This window comes from Oryx dammah, unplaced genomic scaffold (assembly GCF_014754425.2).
Source record: "Oryx dammah isolate SB20612 unplaced genomic scaffold, SCBI_Odam_1.1 HiC_scaffold_28, whole genome shotgun sequence".
Lineage (NCBI taxonomy): Eukaryota > Metazoa > Chordata > Mammalia > Artiodactyla > Bovidae > Oryx > Oryx dammah.
In genome coordinates this window covers 64,740,790-64,764,832 of record NW_024070212.1, presented here as the reverse complement: position 1 = coordinate 64,764,832, position 24,043 = coordinate 64,740,790, and the positions used below count along the sequence as shown (strand labels likewise).

The 24,043-nt window shown below is 34.8% G+C and overlaps 1 protein-coding gene across 9 annotated transcripts in view; it reads left to right on the top strand.

Annotated features, from left to right (window-relative positions):
• Positions 1 to 24,043, top strand: part of NEXN (nexilin F-actin binding protein) — a 54,081-nt gene that overhangs the window by 18,346 nt on the left and 11,692 nt on the right. For 4 of the 9 annotated variants that reach the window (XM_040232514.1, XM_040232516.1, XM_040232515.1 and 1 more), the window contains exons 2-10: positions 3,173 to 3,251; positions 4,505 to 4,696; positions 4,903 to 4,978; positions 5,064 to 5,212; positions 11,208 to 11,249; positions 12,424 to 12,621; positions 12,714 to 12,890; positions 14,591 to 14,779; positions 22,212 to 22,409. In XM_040232514.1, the coding sequence (XP_040088448.1) occupies positions 3,225 to 3,251; positions 4,505 to 4,696; positions 4,903 to 4,978; positions 5,064 to 5,212; positions 11,208 to 11,249; positions 12,424 to 12,621; positions 12,714 to 12,890; positions 14,591 to 14,779; positions 22,212 to 22,409 (1,248 nt within the window). In that variant the 5' untranslated portion in view covers positions 3,173 to 3,224. The remainder of the gene's footprint in view (positions 1 to 3,172; positions 3,252 to 4,504; positions 4,697 to 4,902; positions 4,979 to 5,063; positions 5,213 to 11,207; positions 11,250 to 12,423; positions 12,622 to 12,713; positions 12,891 to 14,590; positions 14,780 to 22,211; positions 22,410 to 24,043) is intronic. The other 5 variants (XM_040232519.1, XM_040232520.1, XM_040232521.1 and 2 more) reach the window with 3 other exon arrangements.

The following is a 24,043-nucleotide window of genomic DNA, read 5'->3' as shown; positions in this document are numbered from 1 at the left end:
ATACTGAAATGACACTTTAAAAACTATTTTAAGTGGTTTTGTTCATACTAAATTTAAAAAATCAATATTTTATTCTGAATCTATAAAGAGGTCAAAATTTAATTTGATTTTTTTTTAACTAGGTGACAAGGGTTAACTGATCCATTTATTCTCCAGGATTACTATTGACAGTATCAACAAGCCACACAATTTTATTTAATTTCACCAGGATAAAAAGACTTCCCACTGATCAATTAATTCAGCTAAAATGATCAGTCCTTATAATCTCATGAGATTGCACAAATTTTCATCATACCCTTTTGTATTACTATTTTAAATTGCACAAATAACATGTTAACATATGCTCACTGGCAGGGAATTCGTTTTTGCTAAAAAGGGTAAGGGAGATCATGAGTAATGAAATCAATCAAAATTATTGATACCTAATAACGTAAGGCATTATTCTTGAGATAACATATGTTACCTAATCCTAACCAGGAAGCAGTAGAGTTGGAATTTAGATTTAGGTCTGATTATCAAATTGTAGTAATCAAACTGTGAGGTGATGAAGGCTGTATTAATACTGGAGCAGTGAAAATAGTGAAGTAATTAACATATAAGAACAAATTTGAAAGTAACATTAACAAATTGTGATAATCTGTTAAAATTAGATATAGAAGAAGAATGAACCATAAATAACTCTAAAACTTGAGAAGCTATGACAATGAAGACTAGGTTTTGTTAGTTATACAGGAAGAAATATCTAATAGGTAACTCTAGATATAATAGAATGGCTCAGGTAAGAGAACAGAACTAGAGCTGTTTGTTATTTTTATCTCAGGCGCATAGATTACTCAAACCTTGGTTAATGACACTCTCATTCATGCATGACCTACTTTTATTGGGCAATTATTGTTAATAATATAGTAAGCACTCACAGACCTACTAAATGACCAAAGTTTAGAACTTGTTAATAATTACATGGAATCATGTCCACCTCCCTCCTACCATATTTTCTCCTGCCACAAAAGAAAACTTCAGCCCCAGATGGCTTCACTGGGAAGTTCTAGCAAATATTTAAGGAAAAACTAATACCAATTCTGCATGAAACATAAAGAAATGGAAGAAATTTCTTAGGGAAGATTAAAGAAAAGGAAATACTTCTCAACTCATTCTATGAGAGCAGTATTACTCTGTTAACAAAAACAGACGTTATAAGAAAAAAAATCTGCAGACCAATATGCTCTATAAACATGGATGCAAAACTTCTCAAAAGTTTTTATCAAATTATCAGTATGTTAAAGGATAATGCATGATGAATTTTATCCTGGGAATATAAGGTCTATTTAACATTTGAAAGCAAATTAACGCAGTTCACCATAATGAAGATTAAAAAAACATAATTATCTCACAGACACAGAAATACTTAGGCCACCTGATGAAAAGAACCAACTGATTGGAAAAGACTCTGATGCAGGGAAAGATTGAGGGCAAGAGGAAAGGTGGGAAACAGAGGATGAGATGGTTGGATGGCATCACCGACTCAATGGACATGAGTTTAAGCAAACTCTCAAAGTGAAGGATGAGGAAGCTTGGTGTGCTGCAGTCCATGGGACTGCAAAGAGTCAGACCTGACTTAGCAACTGAACAACAATAAAATGGGCAAAAGATTTAAGTAGACACTTTCAAAAAAGAATATTTACAGATAGAAATATATGAAAAGATGTTCAATATCATTAGGTATCAGGGAATGTTAATTAATACCATAATATGTCACTGCGTACATTTAGAATGTCTGAAATTAAAAAGATTATACTAAGTGTTGACAAAGATGCAGAGAAAGTATAGCTCTCATATTGGTGGGAAGATAAAATAGTACAGGCATTTAGAAAACAGTTTGGCAGTTCTTTAAAAAGTTGAACATACATTTACTGTAAGGCCTAGCCATTATACTTCATTTATTTACCCAAGAGAAATAAAAAAGCGTATGTCCACACACAGACTTGTACATGAATATTCATACCAGCTTTATTTGTAATAGTAATTGGAAACAACTTAAATGTCCATCCGCAGATGAATGATTAACAGTGGTTAACTCTGGTATATTCATACAATGGAATATTATTCAATAATAAAAAGAAATGAACTTTTGATATATGCAATGACATGGATGAATCTCAAAATAATTATGCATGGTGAAAGAAGCTGAACAGTAGAGTACATGCTTGTATGATTCCTTTCATAGAAAACTTAAACTAATCTACAAATGACAGAAAGCATTATCTGCCTAGGAATGGAGGTGGGAACAGCTGAAAGAAAAGGGAGGTTAAGGAGATCTGAGATACTTTTGGGTGTAAGTATATATTCAGTTTTTTTCTTTCTTTTTTTTTTGGCTGCACTGTGTGGCTTCTGGGATCTCAGTTTCCTAACCAGTGATTGAACACAGGCCGTGACAGTGAAAGTACTGAGTTCTAACCACTGGACAACCGGGGAATCCCTATATATATCTTGATTGTCCCGATAGTGTCCTGGGTATATACATATGTCAGAACTTATTGAACTGTGCACTTTCAAAAAATATAGCCTACTATATGTCTATTATACCTTCGAATTTTTTAAAAATTAAAAATTTAAAGCTGATAGACAAATTAAAATAAAATTCTAAAAAATATCCAGTCAATACAGAAGTAGGCAGAAAAGGGGAATGGCATATGTACATACACACACATGCATATGCATTGTTAAAAGTATGAAATTACATGAAATAAAAATGACAGAATTAAAGGAATAGACAATTCCATATAGGTTAAGAACTAGACCAAAACAAATTTTTTTTAGTAAAGACATAGAAGATCCAAATAACATGATCAACCACCTGACCTCGTTGATAATTATAGAATAATACACATCCAGTAACAATATAAATTCTTTGCACAGGAACTTGATACATTCACTAAACTATTTTGGGTTATTAACTTACAAAGATTTTTTTAACACCATGCACCTTATACCTTCTATACCCTAAATCTTGGGGAAAGAACTGAGAGTTACTATAATTAATTATGTGCTTAGATTATGTCATTATTTTTTTATGGGTAATAAATGTGCTATTTCTCTTTATAAAAATATTTATATAGCACGTTAAAAATTAAGTCATCAAAAATTCTTACTCAATACTAATATTTTTTTTCAGGTGCAAAAAATTACAAAGCTTCATAATCACCCCAAGACCACATAGAGCAAACATGAATGATATTTCCCAAAAGGCTGAGGTAAGCTTTTTAACTTACAAGTTAAAAAATGGGGGAATCATAGCATTGACTGCACAACTGCTGGAAGGGCAACTGGTGGAAAGGTCATCCACAGAAGTTCCTAGTAACATAGTGTCAAGATGTAAGACATAAGAAGAGATAAAATTCACAGGCTGGTCTCAGTATTTTCATTTGGATTCTTATCTAGGAAGCATGATTATAAAATTTTGTGTGTGATGATAAAGTGGATGTGATGGCTAGCATCTTGAGTAAATTTTAACATAATATACTGACAAATCTTAGAAGTTGTTTTTTCAGTATTAAGAAAAACCAGAATTGACATATACTCTTATGAGAAATCAATGATACCATAAGTAGAAAATAAAATAGAGGCTGTGTATGCCACAGATTAATCAATTTGCCATTATCACTAGGAGAAGGAGTTTGGTGTTCTGAGGGGATGAAGTTTTATTTACTGAAACTTCTTTCAGAGATCAGCATAATTTTCAAAAGGATGAAAATAATTTGCTTTCCTGGTTTCAAAATGGAGGAAACCCGTTTCTCCAGTCTTTTAACAGATTCCTCCTTCTTTGGAAAGCTTGTTTGTCATTTGGGAATTTTCCCCTTGGAGCACATCCTACTTGGAATGATACAGCATTCTCACGTATTTTCAGTGTTGGCTTAAAGACGTTCTAGATGGGCAGCATAGCAGTAGTAACAACAAAAATCACTGCTGGTGCACAAAGATGATAGCTCACCTCAACCGCAAATGAGAAGCAAAGGCTCTTCAATTTTCCTCATATTAGATACAGAAACAAGCAAGAAAATTAATATGTAAATTAGGCTTAAGCTTTTTGCTATGTTTTCAACTTATCTAACTTATTAAAATTAGACTGGGCATCTTTAAAGGAAGTAATGTAAAATCTGAATCTTTAGTAATGAATAGGTCAGTAGAATACAGGTTGTTTAGAATTGGAATCCAGTCTTCAAAGTTTATATTTTTCCAGCATTCAGCTTCAGTGGAACACATACAAAATGGGACTTCCTTGCAATATATTAACATTTTTACTCTCATATTTTCTGTAATATCATCTTTCATACTTAGATTTTAGAAAGTATCTAATCTGATTCTTATACAAATAAAGGTTTCAAACTCATTTCTATATTCGGTTTTGATAAATATTTCTTATATTGCTTATTCTGATCTATCTTTACCTAATTTCTTCCTTTCTTATTTTTTTTAACTTTCTTCTCTTTATTTTCTTCTAATGAAGATTCTGCTTTCTTCATCTAAACCTATACCAAAAACCTATGTGCCAAAACTTGGCAAGGGTGATGTAAAGGATAAGTTTGAAGCCATGCAGAGAGCAAGGGAAGAAAGAAATCAAAGGAGATCTAGAGACGAAAAGCAAAGAAGAAAAGAACAATATATTAGAGAGAGAGAATGGAACAGGAGAAAGCAGGAGGTTATTTTATTTTATTTTTATTTTATTCTTGTGCAAATATTCATTTTCATTATTTAAATTTACATTTTATTATTCACATTAACCACATTTCATATTAACTGTACTTAAAATATTTTCTGCATTTATAAGCTAATTTCAAACTCTGCATATAATATGATTTAGTCTGAAGTTTGGACATGTTCATGTTAATCTATTTACCCATCTAGATTAAAGAAATGCTTGCTTCTGATGATGAAGAGGTATCTTCTAAAGTAGAAAAGGCTTATGTCCCAAAGCTAACAGGTAAGCCACTTGAGGGGTAAACTGTAAATAAAACTGCAAACAAAGAAACAAAACAAAATGTCAAACTTGTTTCATATATTCTTAGGAACTGTTAAAGGTAAATTTGCTGAAATGGAGAAACAAAGACAAGAGGAACAAAGGAAGAGGACGGAGGAGGAACGAAAACGCCGAATTGAGCAGGATCTTTTAGAGAAGAGGAAGATACAACGTGAATTAGCAAGAAGGGCCGAGCAGGTATACAATAGATATTAAGTCAGTATTTGCTTCAGAAACTAATTGTACAGAGTAAAACTAACCAGTATGTTGCCTAATCAAAGTGTTTTATTATAACATAAACCTATTAAATAGTAGCTAGCATGAAAGTAAGGTCTTAAGCATAATATTAATATCGAATGCTTAGAAGGATAAGGGCAGAATGTGTCTATTTCAAGGTTGAGTACCGAGAAGACCTTTGTTATATACTGTCTTATTCTGTCCACATTCCATATTTTTCTTGACACATTAGAAAATTTTACAAAGATATAAGGCAAATTCACACGTAAATTATCCAGACATGTAACAAAATGCTGAGCTTTTAATAGCAATCAAAAATACTTGCTGGTTATTATCAAGCACTAAGGCTTAATTAGAATATCTTCCTACTCAATTATTTGTAACGTGTAACAAAATTAAGTCACATTTTATTCAATAATGGTATTATTAGCAAGTTGGGGATGGTAGTAGGAGAGGGGAGATAGGTGTGACAGTCATGTCCTTTACGTAGCCATTCCTGATGCACACAGCCATGAAGAACAAACTAGAAGAAGAAAGACATTATTACTATGATTTTATAGAATCTCTTAATGAACTTAAAATTCCCATATATTTTCTGCTCAAAAGATGAGAACTAAGAGGCTGGTAAAAATTTTAAAATACTCAAGAATCTGATCTAAGTTCCAGAAAAAGTTAATCTCTCAAAATGATTAATGATTATAATGACATAGAAACTTGAAATTCTAATAGTCAAAATGAACATTTTATTAAGTAAAGAACTGATCAGTTCACAAAAGTTTCTCTAATATATTGATATTTGTTTTATATTATAAATGATCTGTAGTCATAGAGTTGAAAAAAACGCCAGAAGACAGTTATATTGCTTATGTGCTTTAACCTTGTCTACATTGTACTATCAAAAGTGATGATTAATATACTGATTTTAGTGAAACTAAACTAGTACAATAATGGTGTTTATCTCTCAGAGTTTTATTAAGATTATATGAGTTAATAAATGGAAGCATTTAGGACAGTGCCTGGTATAAAGTAAGTGGGCTATAAATGAATATTTCATCTAAATAGTAGTACATATAAATAAAATATCATGAAACCATTTTAGTTTTCCCTTTTCTTATCAACATTTTAACAATTATCCTAACATAATGTTCACAGTATATTGTCTCTTTCATAACCATTTTTATTGTGAGGTTGTACTTGGCTCCTTTTTGCCTTTGCTTTAAGTGTCTTAAATCTATTTGCTATGCTTCTTTCAGTTCCTACAACTTTTCTGAAAAAAAGTGACAGGGACTTCCCTGGCAGTCCAGTGATTAGGACTCAGCACTTTCTCTGCTGGGAGTTCAGGTTCAATCCTTGGTCAAGGAACTAAGATCCTACAAGCTGCACAGCATTGCCAAACAAACAAACAAACAAACAAAAAACCCCAAAACAAACAGAAAAATGACAAAGAAGGCAAAGCATATGCCATATTTGCATGTCAAGGAAATTTATTTACTCTGACTTTGCAAATAACCACTTTTATGGCACAAGTAGCCATTTGTATGGTGGCAAATAATGATATATGTCAGATGAAATTATAGAAAAGAATTGGGATTTTCTATATTTTATCACTTCATATCTCTTTGTGTAAAGAAAGAATGGTATACTTCACCTCTGTCACCTCCAGTCATCAAAGATTAGGGTTCATTTTGAAATGAAATTTCAAAAGGGAGCACAATTATTAAAAAATGAACATTTTAGGTTATATGTTATAAATATAAAACATATCACTATATGTAATTATATTTATAATACAAATGGTAAAAGAAGGTAATAAAATTATAGTAAAATATATAATTAAAATATATGGTGCTTGGCAGGAAATAATGAGTATACACGTGGGGTTAGTCTACTTCTTTTAAATCTTGTGTTCTTTTCCAAGAAGCACTGATTACACACTAGACTTTGAGACCCACTACAACCCCATGAACTGAATATGCAGGCAGTGGTTTCACAAAGAACTATGTATGTGTTGAAGAGGTGAATATGAATCTGATGAAGACAGGGTACTCAGAAAGAAATGGAAAAAAGCTAATCATGATAAAGAACCATTTTAGTAATCATAGATACTGTATGGCAAGAGAATCTTGGTTAATAAAAATTTTAGCCTATTGAATTATTTGAGAATATGTAGGTAGAGCAATATAAACTATTAACAGTAATTTCATTTTGTAAATATGGGAAATCTAATTTTAAAACCTAATTAAGTACATTTTCCACTCAAATCTAATAAAATTTAATCTACCTTTGAATATAAGAAGTAAAGCGTGATATAGGTAGTTAAGAAGAGTCTTAATAAAAAATCATCTTGTACAAGTCCTTTACTATAGATAGGATTTTTGAGTCAGATGAGTAGCTGAGTAATGTTCGAAATAATTACCAGTTCTGAGATTCTAGATTATTTTTGTTGTTCAGTCATGTCCAACTCCTTGCAACCCCATGGACTGCAGCACACCAGGCTTCCCTGTCCTTCATCATCTCCTGGAGCTTGCTCAAACTCATGTCCATTGAGTTGGTGATGCCATCCAACTATCTCATCCTCTGCTGTCCCCTTCTTATTATGATGAATTAAAAATAGAAATATTTTGTATATAGCATGTTGGAATCAAACACCAATAAAATTTGGGGGAGATCTTAATTTGGTATAGTCTAGTTATCTAGAGAAGGCAATGGCACCCCACTCCAGTACTCTTGCCTGGAAAGTCCCATGGACGGAGGAGCCTGGTAGGCTGCAGTCCATGGGGTCACTAAGAGTCGAACAAGACTGAGCGACTTCACTTTCACTTTTCACTTTCATGCATTGGAGGAGGAAATGGCAACCCACTCCAGTGTTCTTGCCTGGAGAATCCCAGGAACGGGGGAGCCTGGTGGGCTGCTGTCTATGGGGTTGCACAGAGTCAGACAAGACTGAAGCGACTTAGCAGCAGCAGCAGCAGTTATCTTCTAGGGTATTTTGATGGACAAGGGTAACATCTATGAAAGTAGAAAAAGAGAAGTTATTGGTGGGAGACTGAGCTGTTAAAGAGAAAAGGGAGCAAGGAAATTGATTTGGGAAGGAGCAAAAGGAGTTTTTTCCCCCATGAATCAAAAGAGAGAGTTGGGAAGCAACTCTTCCATGGTAGCTTCTGAAAACCTAGCACTATAATCAAACTGAACGTTTCAGTTCTCTGTGAATATACTGAGACCATGAATGCTTAGGCAAATTCATCTTTTTCCTTGTTTGTTGAAACCCAATGAAAAAAAATTCTATCTTTTGTTGTTTTGATAATGGTTTAAAATGAGCAAAGAAGAAAGCAAAAACAAAAAGACACCGAACCAAACAAAGGAAAACTCCTCCAAATATATTGGGTTGGCCAAAAAGTTCCTTCAGTTTCAAAGTATAAAGAAAAGACACATTTTTCATTTTCACCAAGAACTTTATTGAACAACCTATTCACTATTTCATTCCACTACATTTCTCAGGCAACTTCATAATTCCATCTTCCCAAAACTTTATATCTTTTTGATCAAACAACTATTCCAGGTACCTTTTACAGTCTTTTAGGGAACTGAAGTTTTTTCCCTTAAGATAACTTTTTAAAAACCAAAATAAGTGAAAATCTGAAGGTGCAACAGCTGGTGAATATGGTGGATGAATCAGAACTTCCTAGCCAAGCTGTAACAGTTTTTGCTGGTCATCAAAAAAACATGGAGTCTTGTCTTATCTTGATGGAAGATTATGCATTTTCTGTTGATTAATTCCAGATGGTTTTCATGGAGTGTTACTTTCAGTTGGTTTAATTGGGAGCAGTACTTGTTGGAATTAATTGTTTGGTTTTCCAGAAGAAGCTTATGATAGAGGACTCTCTTCCAGTCCCACAATATATACAACATCACCTTCTTTGGAAGGAAGTCTGGCCTTTGGTGTGGTTGGTGGTGGTTCATTTTGCTTGCCCCATGAATCTCTTCCATTCCACATTATTGTACAGTATCCATTTTTCTTTGCTTGTCAAAATCTGTTTTTAAAATGGAGCATTTTCATTATGTTTAAGTAGAGAATCACATTTGGAAATATAATCAAGAAAATTTTGTTGTTGTTGTTTATATGGAACCCAAACATCAAAGCAATTAACATAACCAAGCTGGTATAAATTATTTTCAGTGCTTGATTTGGATATTTTGAATATGTCAAATATCTCACTTTTGGTATAAGGCTGATTGTTCTCAGTTAATGTCTTGATTTGATCACTATCAACTTTAACTGGTCTACCTAACCATGGAGTATCATCCAGCAAGAAATCTCCAGCACAAAACTTTGAAAATCACTTTTGACACGTTCCATCAGTCAGCACCTTCTCCATGCACTGCACAAGACTTTTGTGCATTTCAGTTGTGTTTTTACCTTTCTCAAAATAATAAAGCATTTTTTATTCCACCTTCAATATTAAAATGGCTGCACGAAATTCACCAATTTTGCTAACTTTTTTTAAATGCACGCAGATATGACAACTGTCACAATACAATCTAACAAAATTGTTTCAAATGAAGTTAAAGGCAACTAAATGCTACTAGAGCCAGCTTACAGAAAAACCCAAATGAATTTTTTGGCCAACACAATAGTTTATTATCTACTGCAAGCTAATAAAAATCTGAAAAGGTGGTAGCACCAAGAAAAAGAAATCTGGGGTTAAAAAATTTAAATTTTTTTCCCTATGCTCTCAATTTCTCACTTCTCACCATACCTCCTAGAACTTTTTATTGAGATTACCACAAATTGTAGAGTAATTATTATCACTCTTTTGAAGGGAAATAATTTTATAATTATTTTATTATAGATCTACTAAAATTTTTCATAGTATCATTTATCATTCAATCAAAGTTTCATCATTTACACAGCAAATCAGTATAATAGATAATTCCATAACAAAGCAAATTATTCTGAACAAAACTATTTAAATTATTAAAATATACAATAGATTTATTTTTTAAAAAACAATTTGTTCAGAATAATTTATTTTTCAAGAAATTTGATATCTTAATAAAATGAGTAATTTCTCCCTTGATGGAGACTGTAGAAAAGAGGGATGATGAGAGAACAGGGATTAAACCAGCCCAGTTCCTAGTATGAGCAAGGTACAGCTGAATTCCCTTAGCCTGAGTGAGGAACAGACTACTTCCAGATTCTTTCACTGGTGTTAGAAATCAAATTAAAACAATAAACAATTTGAATTTTTACTTTCTAAGTTTTTCATTTTCCCATTGTTTATGTTTCTTTTTTCTGAGACTTCAAACATTGTGCTATTTAAATCATCTTTCTGTCATTTCTCACTCTGTTATGTACATTAGCCTGCTAACCTTATTGGCCAAATGGAGCTCCCTTCTTTGGAATGAGGACCTTTCCTATATAGATCTGGTCAAAATATACAATAAACAGTTATGATTGTTTTTCCTTCTAAACTAGACATGTGAAAGCCTATACCTTTCACTGCACTTTATTATTGTGTCAGTTATATTTTGGCCATATTATAAAATATAGTCATGATGGTTGCTAATGGTAGGTTTTCCTTTCATTGTGGCAGAGAGTGGAGAAATGCTTCTGTACTTCAGTTTAAATTGCTTGTTTATTTAATAACTGTTGGTTGTAAGCTCACAGCCATGTTGTAAGAACTTGGTCCGTTATTCAAATTCCAGAATTACAAAGGTAGGCTTTATTTTAATTTTTTCTTAATATACTGTTCCCAAGACATTGATATCAAAATGCAAAAAATAATAGAAGGTAAAGGACATAATTGGCTAATTTGGAGCAACACAAAAATACTTCCAAAATTCTAAATTTTGAAAATTTACCATAAATCACAACTAAATTACTTTTCAGTTGTATGTTTAAAGCAAAACGCAGAAATCTGATGTAATGTAATGATATGAAATTCTTATTCAATAGATTGAGGACATAAACAATACGGAAACTGAATCAGCACCAGAGGTAAATGGACATTTCCTTTAATGAAACATTCACCTAAAATTATCTGGTTCACAAATAATCTTTCAATTAAAGAATTAAAAGAGCTTTATTATGAATATAGCAACAAGAAAAAGGACAAAAATATTTTGCAAAGCAATGTCATACTTTTGCACTTTCAAACACTATAGCTTAGTGTTTTTGGAGAAAAGTATGTTTTTGCTCTCATGGTTCAAGTGGAGGCACAAGTCTGAGTTTGAAATACTCTGCCAAGACTATATATTTCTTGAACTGTTACTAATAGTTGAGACTGTCGAAAGCTAATGTTGAAAAACTCAGTTTTCTTTTCATCATTTGTCTTCTTTCCTCAGAGTTCCTGAAAGTTTGTTTTGGTTATTACATAATAGCAGAGAGTACAGTATCTATTACCATGAAGGAATGTTCAACAACCACAACAGTTTTAGATCTCTTCTAACATACAAAGTTATAGATCAATCAATTTGATCGTGTGCCTAGAAGTACAGACAAATAAATTGGAAGCAGTTTTACTTCAGGGGCATGTGTTACAAATTATAATTCTTCACTTAGTTTTTGAAAAAAGTTCGGAGGCAGTAATAGATGATGTAAAAGAACTAATTAAAATGAATTTCAAAAACAAGTTTAAGAATATGTGAATAGGACCAAATGCCAAAGTTTTGTCTATAATATAACTATTTTCTAGATCATTTGGAAATAGTTTTTTTTTTCCTCGCTAAATGTTGGTTTTATTAAGTATTTAAAAACTTACATGGAGAGAAAAGCCAAATGCAGAAAGCTTTCTTGTGTGTTTACACTGAATCTATCCACCATCAAATTGATTGAGAGTGTGCTCACATGCACATTACCTTTTGTGGGATGAGTGCATGATAGCGAAATTCAGATAATATCACATGGTTTTATCTGAACACTGTATTAACACCATCTTCTAGGAAAAAGGATGCTTCTTGAACCTTGTCAGCAATGGATTTCAGTAAGATTAATTCATAATGTACAATGAATTCAGAGAAAGAGCTATTTAATAGAAATCTGTAAAAACTATTTTTATTCTTCATAGCATTGATAGCAATGTAATGAAATCCACCAATGATGTAAGTAATGTCCCGTGGAATCTAAATTTTGATTTGGAAGAAATATGCTAATCACCTATTTTATAAATTAGGAAGGAGATGAGTCACTGCTTGTAACAGTGGTACCTGTCAAATCACACAAAACATCTGGAAAAATAAAAAAGAATTTTGAAGATATAGAAAAAGAACAAGAAGAGAAGGAAAGGGTCAAGTATGAAGAAGATAAAAGAATAAGATGTGAAGAACAACGCCGATCTCTCAAGGAAGCAAAGTGTCTTTCATTGGTCATGGTAATTTTTTTTTAAGAACAAATAAAAAGTTAAGTTGAGTCAAATCATATCCTTTTATGATTAACGGGTAGGTTTTCATTATGTTTTCTTAGGATAATGAACCAGAAAGTGAGGCAAAAAAAGAATCACTTTCTTCTGGAAAACTGAAACTGACTTTTGAAGAACTGGAAAGACAAAGACAAGAAAACCGAAGGAAGCAAGCTGAGGAGGAAGCAAGAAAACGTTTAGAAGAGGAGAGGCGTGCTTTTGAAGAAGCAAGGCGGCAAATGGTAAAACAAACTGATGTATATGTAACATTTATATATATGGATTATAATACAGAATTATAAAATACATAATTATATATAATGTATATTACAATATTATATAAATTATATTATATGTATAATATTATATAAATGTTATCTGTAAAGCATTCAATATTAAGGGAGGTAGCTGGATTTGGAAAGGTTCATTGCTATAAATTTAAGGAGATCTTCTATGTAGAAGGGTCTGATTTTGAAACTGTATATATATTCCATATATAACATGCATCTACATTATGTTCTAGTTTTCATTTTGGGATATTTTATCTAATATTCTCCAAATTTTTATAAATTGTTGTAAATATACAAAATATTTATTCAGCAGAATAATTATTCAGCTCTTTGTTAGTTCAGCCTGCAGTGTGTTTAATAGCATGGTGCAGCACACTTTCAAGTCTAATCATAAGTATACACTTAGTGTCAATGTGTGTATACACACACACACACACACACACACATATAGTGAACATATACGTGTGTATAAATGTATACAATCTAAGTGGTTAAGAACATGGACTTTGGAGCTGGACTGCCTGGATTTGTATATCTAACATTTATTAAATGTGTATCCATGGACAAGTTATTTAACCTCTCTATATCTTTCTTCATTTGTAAAATGGTGAAAATAATTGGGCCTACTTCTTAAATCATTAAATGAGTTAACACAGAAAGCAATTAGCATCTAGAATATAAGAAGTGCATCATTTTTATTTATTTTTATTTTCTAATTTTTATTTTTTTGACCATGAAGTGGAGCTTGCAGGATCTTAGTTCCTTGACCAGGATTGAACCTGTGCACCCTGCAATGGAGGTGTAGAGTCCTAACCACTGGACCACCAGGGAACTCCCAGTAGCTCTTTAAAATCATTAACTGCTATTATAGTAACAGATTTACCAACAAAAAATAAAACTGAAATAAGTAAACACTGATTCCAAATCTCATTGCAAGAACCGAAGAATGGAACATATATAATTTTTTAAGCTTTCAGACTTTCTTGATCAACTTTAAATAATGATGTTCTAAGGACTGTACCTCCAAAATTTTAATTTTCTAGATATTTTGTTTGAAAATGTTGTTACTTTTGGGCAGTTATAGTTGGATATCTACACATTTTAGGTATCACTGGTGGTCAATTTAGTGAAAAGACATAGTAATATCATTAATTAAATCATAAATTTCAATGAGTATCTAATTAATTTGTATTATCAGTTCAGTAGTTTTAATTATAAAATCATTAAATTTGAATTGTATATAAAATAGCTCCAGATATTTTACCCATTTAATTACCACAGTTCATAGTAAAAAAAAAAAATCCATGAAAATTACAGAATGACTTTACTATCTGAGAGACTGTGTGTGTATACTTGAACCTCAATGAAAGTACATACACACACTTTTAAATAACCCCTAATTTTTCCAGCTTAGATTTTTTGAATCATATTAGATTCATATTTTTGAATATTAGATTATTCTAGAATTAGAATATTAATCTAATATTAATTAGAATAGTAGATGAAATATTAGATTCATATTTTTTGAATCATATAAAGGAAGGAGATTTTGGTCCCCTATGTGAGGTGACTGAGTCTGTGCCTTTTGATTGATAATTCATTCCTGTCTTTGATGAATCTCAGTTCTTAATAATGAGTTGTTTGTTGGTTAGGTAAATGAAGAGGAGGAAAACCAAGACACAGAAAACATTTTTAAAGGGTACCGCCCTGGTAAACTCAAGCTCAGTTTTGAAGAAATAGAAAGACAAAGGAGAGAAGATGAAAAAAGGAAAGCAGAAGAAGATGCCAGAAGAAGAATAGAGGAAGAAAAGAAAGCATTTGCTGAGGCAAGGAGAAGCATGGTAAGACAGAATGTGAATACAGGTGGCCATTGGGATTCAGCTTTTTAGAGTATGTTAGGAGAAAGCATTCAACTGTGGGGAATACCCTATTATTTCTGGAAGTTGTGCCAAAAGTAGGGACAGCATATAAGTTTTTTAAAGTCTCCTATGGCATAATACTATCAGTTAAAGATGTTTGCTTCAGTATCATGTTGAAAAGGTTCTGATTAAATTGCTCTGCCTAGTATATATTATCTTCCTTCTCTGAGAAGGTGTGTTTTCTAGAACTAAGTATCTAAGCTAGGAGGGAGGGGGGTTCCTACCCCCACCTTCCCTTCCATTCTCTCCATTCTCTTCTCCCTAGCTGCATTTCCTTCTTCCCTTCCTCACTCCTTCTTTCCTTCCCTCCTTTCTTTCCAAGTTCCATCCCATCAGGATACATTAAATGACCAAAGCCATTTAATCACAATTATTTAACTCTCCAAAATGCTTATCATCACTCTGGATATTGCTACCCAACTTAACTCTGCTATAAAATTATACTTCTTATACCATTTTAATGTTTGTAAATAAACAATTATCTGACAAACTCTATTTTTAAGTATATTGACATGTGAATGCTGCACAACCTTCTTGAAACATTTTCATTTGCTTCAGTCATATCATGACCTGGTCTTCTTCCTATGTCTGGGTGAGCTTCAGACACATATTCCAAGTGTTTTTTGGCCTCATTCCAATCCCAAAGATGCCGATTATACAGAGTGAAGTAAGCCAGAGAGAAAAACACCAATACAGTATACTAACACATATATATGGAATTTAGAAAGATGGCAATGATGACCCTGTATGCAGGACAGCAAAAAAGACACAGATGTGTATAGCGGACTTTTGGACTCAGTGGGAGAGGGAGAGGGTGAGATGATTTGGGAGAATGGCATTGAAACATGTATAATATCATGTAAGAATCGAATTGCCAGTCTATGTCCGATGCAGGATATGGCACGCTTGGGGCTGGTACGCGGGGATGACCCAGAGAGATGTTGTGGGGAAGGGGGTGGGAGGGGGGTTCATGTTTGGGAACGCATGTACACCCGTGGCGGATTCATGTCAATGTATGGCAAAACCAAGACAGAATTGTAAAGTAAAAATAAATAAATAAATAAATAAAAGAAAGGCAATGCCAAAGAATGCTCAAACTACTGCACAATTGCACTCATCTCACACGCTAGCGGAGAAGGCAGTGGCACCCCACTCCAGTACTCTTGCCTGGAAAATCTCATGGACGGAGGAGCCTGGTAGGCTGCAGTCCATGGCGTCGCTAAGAGTCGGACACGACTGAGTGACTTCACTTTCACTTTTCACTTTCATGCATTGGAGAAGGAAATGGCAACCCATTCGTGTTCTTGCCTGGAGAATCCCAGGGACGGGGGAGCCTGGTGGGCTGCCATCTATGGGGTCGCACAGAGTTGGACACGACTGAAGCGACTTAGCAGCAGAAACAGCAGCACACGCTAGTAAAGTAATGCTTAAAATTCTCTAAGCCAGGCTTCAGCAATACGTGAACCATGAACTCCCAGATGTTCAAGCTGGTATTAGAAAAGGCAGAGGAACCAGAGATCAAATTGCCAACATCCTCTGGATCATGGAAAAAGCAAGAGAGTTCCAGAAAAACATCATTATACACACAGATGCTTAAATCAGACCTGAGAACCTTAAGCAGTTCACCTCTCATTTGTGCCTCGTATCCAGTCACTCACTAAATCTCATTTCCTGTATATCACTATTAAAATTCCCCCATTTCCCACTGTTGTTTAGTTGCTATGTTATGTATGACTCATTGAGACTCTGGACTGTAGCACACCAGCCTTCCCTACCCTTCACCATCTCCCAGAGTTTGCTTAGATTCATGTCCATTGAGTCAGTGATGCTATCTAACCATCTCATCCTCTGCCACCCTCTTCTCCTTTTGACTTCAATCTTTCCCAGCACTTTCTACTGTTACTACTATAATGCAGGTCACTGTTACCACTTGCCTCAGGCCAACTCCTAATTAATTTGCTTTGTTGCCTATAATCTATTCTTTCCTATAAAGCCAGGAAAGAAAGAAAGAAAGTGAAGTCACTCAGTTGTGTCCAACTCATTGCAACCCCTGGACTGTAGCCTGCCAGGATCCTCTATCCATGGGATTTTCCAGGCAAGAATACTGGAGTGGGTTGCCATTTCCTTCTCCAGGAGATCTTCCTGACCCAGGGATAGAACCCAGGTCTCCCACACTGCAGGCAGACTTTTTACCGTCTGAGCTACCAGGGAAGCCCATAAAGCCAGGAGAATTCTCCTAATGAAACAATGGATGGAGGTTCATGACATTGTACAGGAGACAGGGATCAAGACCATCCCCAAGAAAAGGAAATGCAAAAAAGCAAAATGGCTGTCTGGGGAGGCCTTACAAATAGCTGTGAAAAGAAGAGAAGCAAAAAGCAAAGGAGAAAAGGAAAGATATACCCATTTGAATGCAGAGTTCCAAAGAATAGTGAGGAGGGATAAGAAAGCCTTCCTCAGTGATCAGTGCAAAGAAGTAGAGGAAAACAATAGAATGGGAAAGACTAGAGATCGCTTCAAGAAAATTAGAGATACCAAGGGAACATTTCATGCAAAGATGGGCTCAATAAAGGACAGAATGGTAGGGACCTAACAGAAGCAGAAGATATTAAGAAGAGGTGGCAAGAATACACAGAAAAACTGTACAAAAAAGATCTTCATGACCCAGATAATCATGATGATGTGATCACTCACCTAGAGCCAGACATCCTGGAATGTTAAGTTAAGTGGGCCTTAGGAAGCATCACTATGAACAAAGCTAGTGGAGGTGATGGAATTCCTGTTGAGCTATTTCAAATCCTAAAAGATGATGCTGTGAAAGTGCTGCACTCAATATGCCTGCAAATTTCTAAAACTCAGCAGTGGCCACAAGACTGGAAAAGGTCAGTTTTCATTCCAATCCCAAAGAAAGGCAATGCCAAAGAATGCTCAAACTATTGCACAGTTGCACTCATCTTCAGTTCAGTTCAGTCGCTCAGTTGTGTCCGACTCTTTGCAACCCCATGAATCGCAGCATGCCAGGCCTCCCTGTCCATCACCAACTCCGGGAGTTCACTCAGGGAGTGCACTCATCTTACACACTAGCTAAGTAATGCTCAAAATTCTCCAAGCTAGGCTTCAACAGTACGTGAACTGTGAACTTCCAGATTTCAAGCTGGATTTAGAAAAGGCAGAGGAACCAGAGATCAAATTGCCAACATATATTGGATCATCAAAAAAGCAAGAGAATTCCAGAAAAACATCTATTTCTGTCTTATTGATTATGCCAAAGCCTTTGACTGTGTGGATCACAATAAACTGGAAAATTCTGAAAGAGATGGGCATACCAGACCACCTGACCTGCCTCTTGAGAAACCTGTATGCAGGTCAGGAAGCAACAGTTAGAACTGGACATGGAACAACAGACTGGTTCCAAATAGGAAAAGGAGTACGTCAAGGCTGTATACTGTCATCCTGCTTATTTAACTTATATGCAGAGTACGTCATGTGAAATGCTGGGCTGGATGAAGCACAAGCTGGAATCAAGATTGCCAGGAGAAATATCAATAACCCCAGATATGCAGATGACAACACCCCTATGGCAGGGAAGAACTAAAGAGCCTCTTGATGAAAGTAAAGAGGAGAGTGAAAAAGTTGGCTTAAAACTCAACATTCAGAAAACTAAGATCATGGCATCAAGTCCCATCACTTCATGGCAGATAGATGGGGAAACAGTGGCAGACTTTATTTTGGGGGGCTCCAAAATCACTGCAGATGATGACTGCAGCCATGAAATTAAAAGAAGCTTACTCCTTGGCAGGAAACTTATGACCAACCTAGACAGCATATTAAAAAACAGAGATGTTACTTTGTCAGCAATGGTTTTTCCATTAGTCATGTATGGATGTGAAAGTTGGACTGTAAAGAAAGCTGAGCACTGAAGAATTGATGCTTTTGAACTGTGGTGTTGGAGAAGACTCTTGAGAGTCCCTTGGACTTCAAGGAGATCCACCCAGTCCATCCTAAAGCAAATCAGTCCTGAGTGTTCATTGGAAGGACTGATGTTGAAGGTGAAACTCCAATACTTTGGCCAACTGATGAATAGAGCTGACTCATTTGAAAAGACCCTATTGCTGCGAAAGATTGAAGGTGGGAGAAGACGGGACAACAGAAGATGAGATGGTTGGATGGCATCACCGATGTGATGGACATGAGTTGGTGATGGACATGAGTTGGTGTGAACTCTGGGAGTTGGTGATGGACAGGAGGCCTGGCATGCTGCATGCAGTCCATGGGGTCAAAAAGAATCGGACATGACTGAGCAACTGAACTGTTCTTTAAAGGAAAATGTGAGTTTGATTATGTTACTACTTTGCTTAAAATTTTTCTACTTCCAAAAAAGCAAAAATCCAAACACTACAATTTTAAAACAAATTTCTTTACAATCTTGCCCTAGTATTTTCTCATTTCATTTCTTGATTCTTCGTTAATCTGCCATGTTTGTTCCAGACATACTAAATTTCTTTCCATTTCTTCACAATGCTATGCTCTGATCTCTGGAACTTCATAAATACTGTATGAAACACATTATCCCTCTCCTTTCCCTGTGCTCTGCTCTCTCCTATTAATATATTCCATTTCTTCTGGAAGCCTTTCCTGATAGTACAAGTTCCAGAAAGGGTTCCTTTCATGTACTCTTAAAGCATTTTGTGTTCCCCCAGCGTAGCAGTAGTGCCGTATTCTTGTTGCTTGTGACTGCCTTCCTCACTCAGTGAGGCTGAGACCACACTGAGTACATGGCACGATGCATTCTAGTGTAACAAACTTCCTAAAATGCTTGTGGAATAAGTGATACTAAAACTTTTATGGGTGGGAGGGGGATTCATGTTTGGGAACGCATGTACACCCGTGGTAGATTCATATCAATGTATGGCAAAACCAATACAGAATTGTAAAGTAAAATAATAAATAAATAAATAAATAAAAATAAAATAAAAAAATAAAAAAATAAAATCTAAGACTTAGCTCTTATGGAAAAAAAAAACTTTTATGTATATTATTAGGTAATCCTTGATTCACAAAAGGTTTCTACACAGAAACCCTATAAACATTGTGAAAGCACCCCTACAAAATTGTGAAAGCACTTAATTTTTAGAGAACAAGCTGGTTCAGAAGTGCTAGCTGAGAAGTAGCTGTGAAGATTAAGAAATCTAGTCCTGGCCTGGGGCAGATTTTTAGGCCAAAACTGTCTTTTATCATGATGTACTAGTGAGAAAAGTGCAAAAAGTGCAGGGAAGGAAAATGTCATTAAACCAAAACTCTAGTTTCCTAGAGACATTTCTATATTAGGAACGAGAAACTTTTTCCTTTTTTTATGTGGTTTTCTTGTCTAGGACCAAGTATTGTCATTTCATTGTTGTTGTTCAGTTGCCCAAGTTGTGTCCGACTCTGCGACCCCATGGACTGCAGCACACCAGGTCTCCCTGTCCCTCACCATCTCCAGGAGTTTGCCCAAGTTCATGTTCACTGCATCGGTGATGCCATCCAGCCATCTCATCCTCTGATGCCCTCTTCTCCTTCTGCCCTCAATCTTTCCCAGCATCAGGGACTTTTCCAATGAGTCATCTGTTTGGATCAGATGACCAAAATCCTGGAGCTTCAGCTTCAGCATCAGTCCATATTATAGCTCAAGTAGCTCATATATTATTAAAAAATTTGGGGGGTAATATGTAGATTGTAAAACTATGTAAATATTGTTTCTGAGTTGAACTGGTTTTGTGGTAAAGCCTGTCATTTATAAAACTTGGAACAAATAAATAATTACATTTGTTTTTTCTTATTCAAGTGTCTAGTTCAACCACAGGGACATAATTTAAATGAGAGGTTTATGTATGTACTTTCAGGGAATAGAATTAGGTAAATTCTTGTCATGCAAAGTGTAAGTGACTTATGCAAGTCAGTGACTTAAAAGCAGAGTTTTTATTTGCAGTTTAGAGACTGCCTGAATACAATGATATTGTAATAATAAAACTGCTATTTGGGAGCTTACTGTGGTGTCAGGCACACTGCAGTGTTTCAAAACTTTATGTGATTCTCCTGACAATTCAATGAAAGTTGTCGCAGATAAGGAAATTCAGATCTAGAGGCTATGTAACTTGTCCACAGTTGCAACTAAATCGCAACTAAATGGCAGTTAGACATGTAATTTATAAAATTACGAAAAGGTAGTTATTTATAATGTTGTTAGACTTCTAAAGTTTTGGATCTTACCTTTTCCATATAGTATTTGTATTGACTTTGGACAAGTTACTTTTTATTGCCTTAGTTTCCTCATCTATTAAATGGGGATATTAATAACACCTACTTCATATGGTTATAGAAAAATAAGTCAATACATGTAAAGTGCTTAGGCAGTTATAAGTATTAACTATTATTTATTCTTAATTAGCCTGACAGAAAATAAATCAGTAGAATAAAATCACAGCATTAAGTGATTATTGCCTGATTATGAAGGGATCATAATGATAACTCATTCAGTTAAAACCATGATTTAACTGAAACCCTCTACTTTAATTACCAGAATTGAGGTTCATTTTACTTTTTAAAAAATTTATTTATTTGACTGTGCCAAGAGCTAGTTAGGGCATGTGAGATCTTTGCTCTTTGTTGTAGCATGTGTGATTTCAGTTATGGCATGTGGGATCTAGTTCCCTGACCATGAATCAAACCTAGGTAGGCCCCTCACATTGGGAGCATGGAGTCCCAGCCACTGGACCACCAGGGAAGTCCTGGGGTTCATTTTTAATCCAATTAAAAAGTTTTCCCAATATTAGAATATCTTTTAAACTTTTTTAATGAAAATTTTTGTTGTTGCTAGAGCATCTTAATGTCTAATTCAAATTGTGTGCTCGGTCTCTCAGTTGGGTCCGACTCTTTGTGATGCTATGGACTGTAGCCTGCCAGGCTCCTCTGTCCATGGGAGTCTCCAGGCAAGAATACTGGAGTGAGTTGCCGTCTCCTCCTCCAGGGGTCTTCCCCATCCAGGGGATTGAACCCTCATCTCTTGCATCTCCTGCATTGGCAGGTGGATTCTTTTACCACTGTGCCACTGGGAAGCCCCTAATTCAAATTACTCATAGTAAAAGTCAGAGTATTTATCTGTATTCATTGGAATGGAGACTAGATAGTCACCAGTTTCTCTGTTACTACAAAATACTTTAGTCTTATGTTTTCTAATAATTATTCCTTGTTTGTTTTATATTTTTAAAGAGAATTTTTGGTTTTTAGTTCAATGTGAAATCTTTCTATTCAAGAGATATTCCCTTTTTAGTATGTATAATTCTGGCAAAAGTGATAAAATAATTATTTTAAATAGGTAGTAGATGATGACACCCCAGAGATGTATAAAACAATCTCTCAAGAATCTCTTATACCGGGAAAACTGGAAATTAATTTTGAAGAATTATTAAAACAAAAAATGGAAGAAGAAAGACGACGAACAGAGGAGGAGCGGAAACATAAACTAGAGATGGAAAAACAGGAATTTGAACAACTGAGACAAGAAATGGGAGAGGTAAGATTTTAAGAAATATCCATTTATATCCCACAAATATTTATTAATCTAAGTATTTCACATACATTACCTTATAATAACTTTCTAAGTATTATTATTCACATAAAGGACACTCCTATGAGGCACTTGGATAAGTTTTAGCATAGTTGAGTGTACCTTTCCAGCCTGCTATAACTCTACTCCTGCTTGCTAGTCTGAAAAATATATAATTCCAAGTGACTGAGATATCACATCAATACTTAAGTAAATAGTTCTTCCTATATACCTCACAGTTGTGTGTGATTACACCATGATTGAGAACTGTTGTTCCAGAGTGCTTAACATACCCATTTATACTTATTTTCCTTGAAACAGAATTAAACTGATCATCAAAATAAGAAAAACCTACAAGAGTACCATGGATGCTAATAGGAACATCAGTTTACAAGTCTCTGAATCATTTTACAGGCATACTCCATTTCATTGTGCTTCACTTGATTGCACTTTACAGATACTGTGTTTTTTAACAAATTAAGTATGTGGCAACCCTGCATGGAGCAAGTCAGTGGACCCATTTTTCCAACATTTGCTCACTTTGTGTCTCTGTATAACATTTTGGTACTTCTCGCAATATTTCAGACTTTTTCATTATTATTATATATGTTATAGTGGTGTGTGATCAGTGACCTTTGTTGTTACTATTGTAATTGTTTGGGCCACCACAAACTGCACCCATATCAGATGATGAACTTAATTGATATATGTATTATGTTCTGACTGGGCCACTTACTGGCTTCCCCTCTCCTTGGGCCTATTTCATTACACAAAAGTACTGAAAGTAGGCCAATTAATGGCCTCTAAGTGTTCAAGTGAGAGTCTCATGACTTTCACTTTATGCTTGGTTGAGAAGTGACTTGTCTCACTTTAAAAGCTAGAAATGATTAAGCTTACTTAGGAATGCATGTTGAAAGCTGAGATAGGCTGAAATCTAGACCTCTTGTGCCAAATGGTTAACCAAGATGTGAATGCAAAGGAAAAATTATTGCAGGAAATTAAAAGTGCTATTCCAGTGAACACATGAATGATAGCGAAGTTGAACAGCCTTACTGTCATGGAGAAAGTTTTAGTGGTCTGGATAAAAGGCCAAATGAACCACAACATTCCCTTAAGCCAAAGCCTAATCCAGGGCAAAGCCCTAACTCTCTTCAATTCTATGAAGAGTGACAGATGAAGAAACTGCAGAAGAAAAGTCTGAAGCTAGTAGAGGTTGGTTCTTGAAGTTTAAGGAAAAGAAACCATCTCCATAACATAACGAGTGCAAGGTGAATCAGCAAGTGCTGTTGTAGAGGCTGCAGCAAGTTATCCAGAAGATCAAAGATAATTAATGAAGGTGGCTACACTAAAAATTAGATTTTTGATATAGGCAAACAGGCTTATATTGGAAGAGGATGCCATCTAGGACTTCCTTAGCTAGAGAGGAGAAGTCATTGCCTGGCTTTGAAGCTTCGAAGGACAAGCTGACTCTCTTGTTAGGGGCTAAAATAGCTGGTGACTTTAAGTTGAAACCAGTACTCATTTACCATTCTGAAAATCCTAGGACCCTTAAGAATTATGCTAAATCTACTCTTCCTATGCCCTATAAATGGAACAATGAA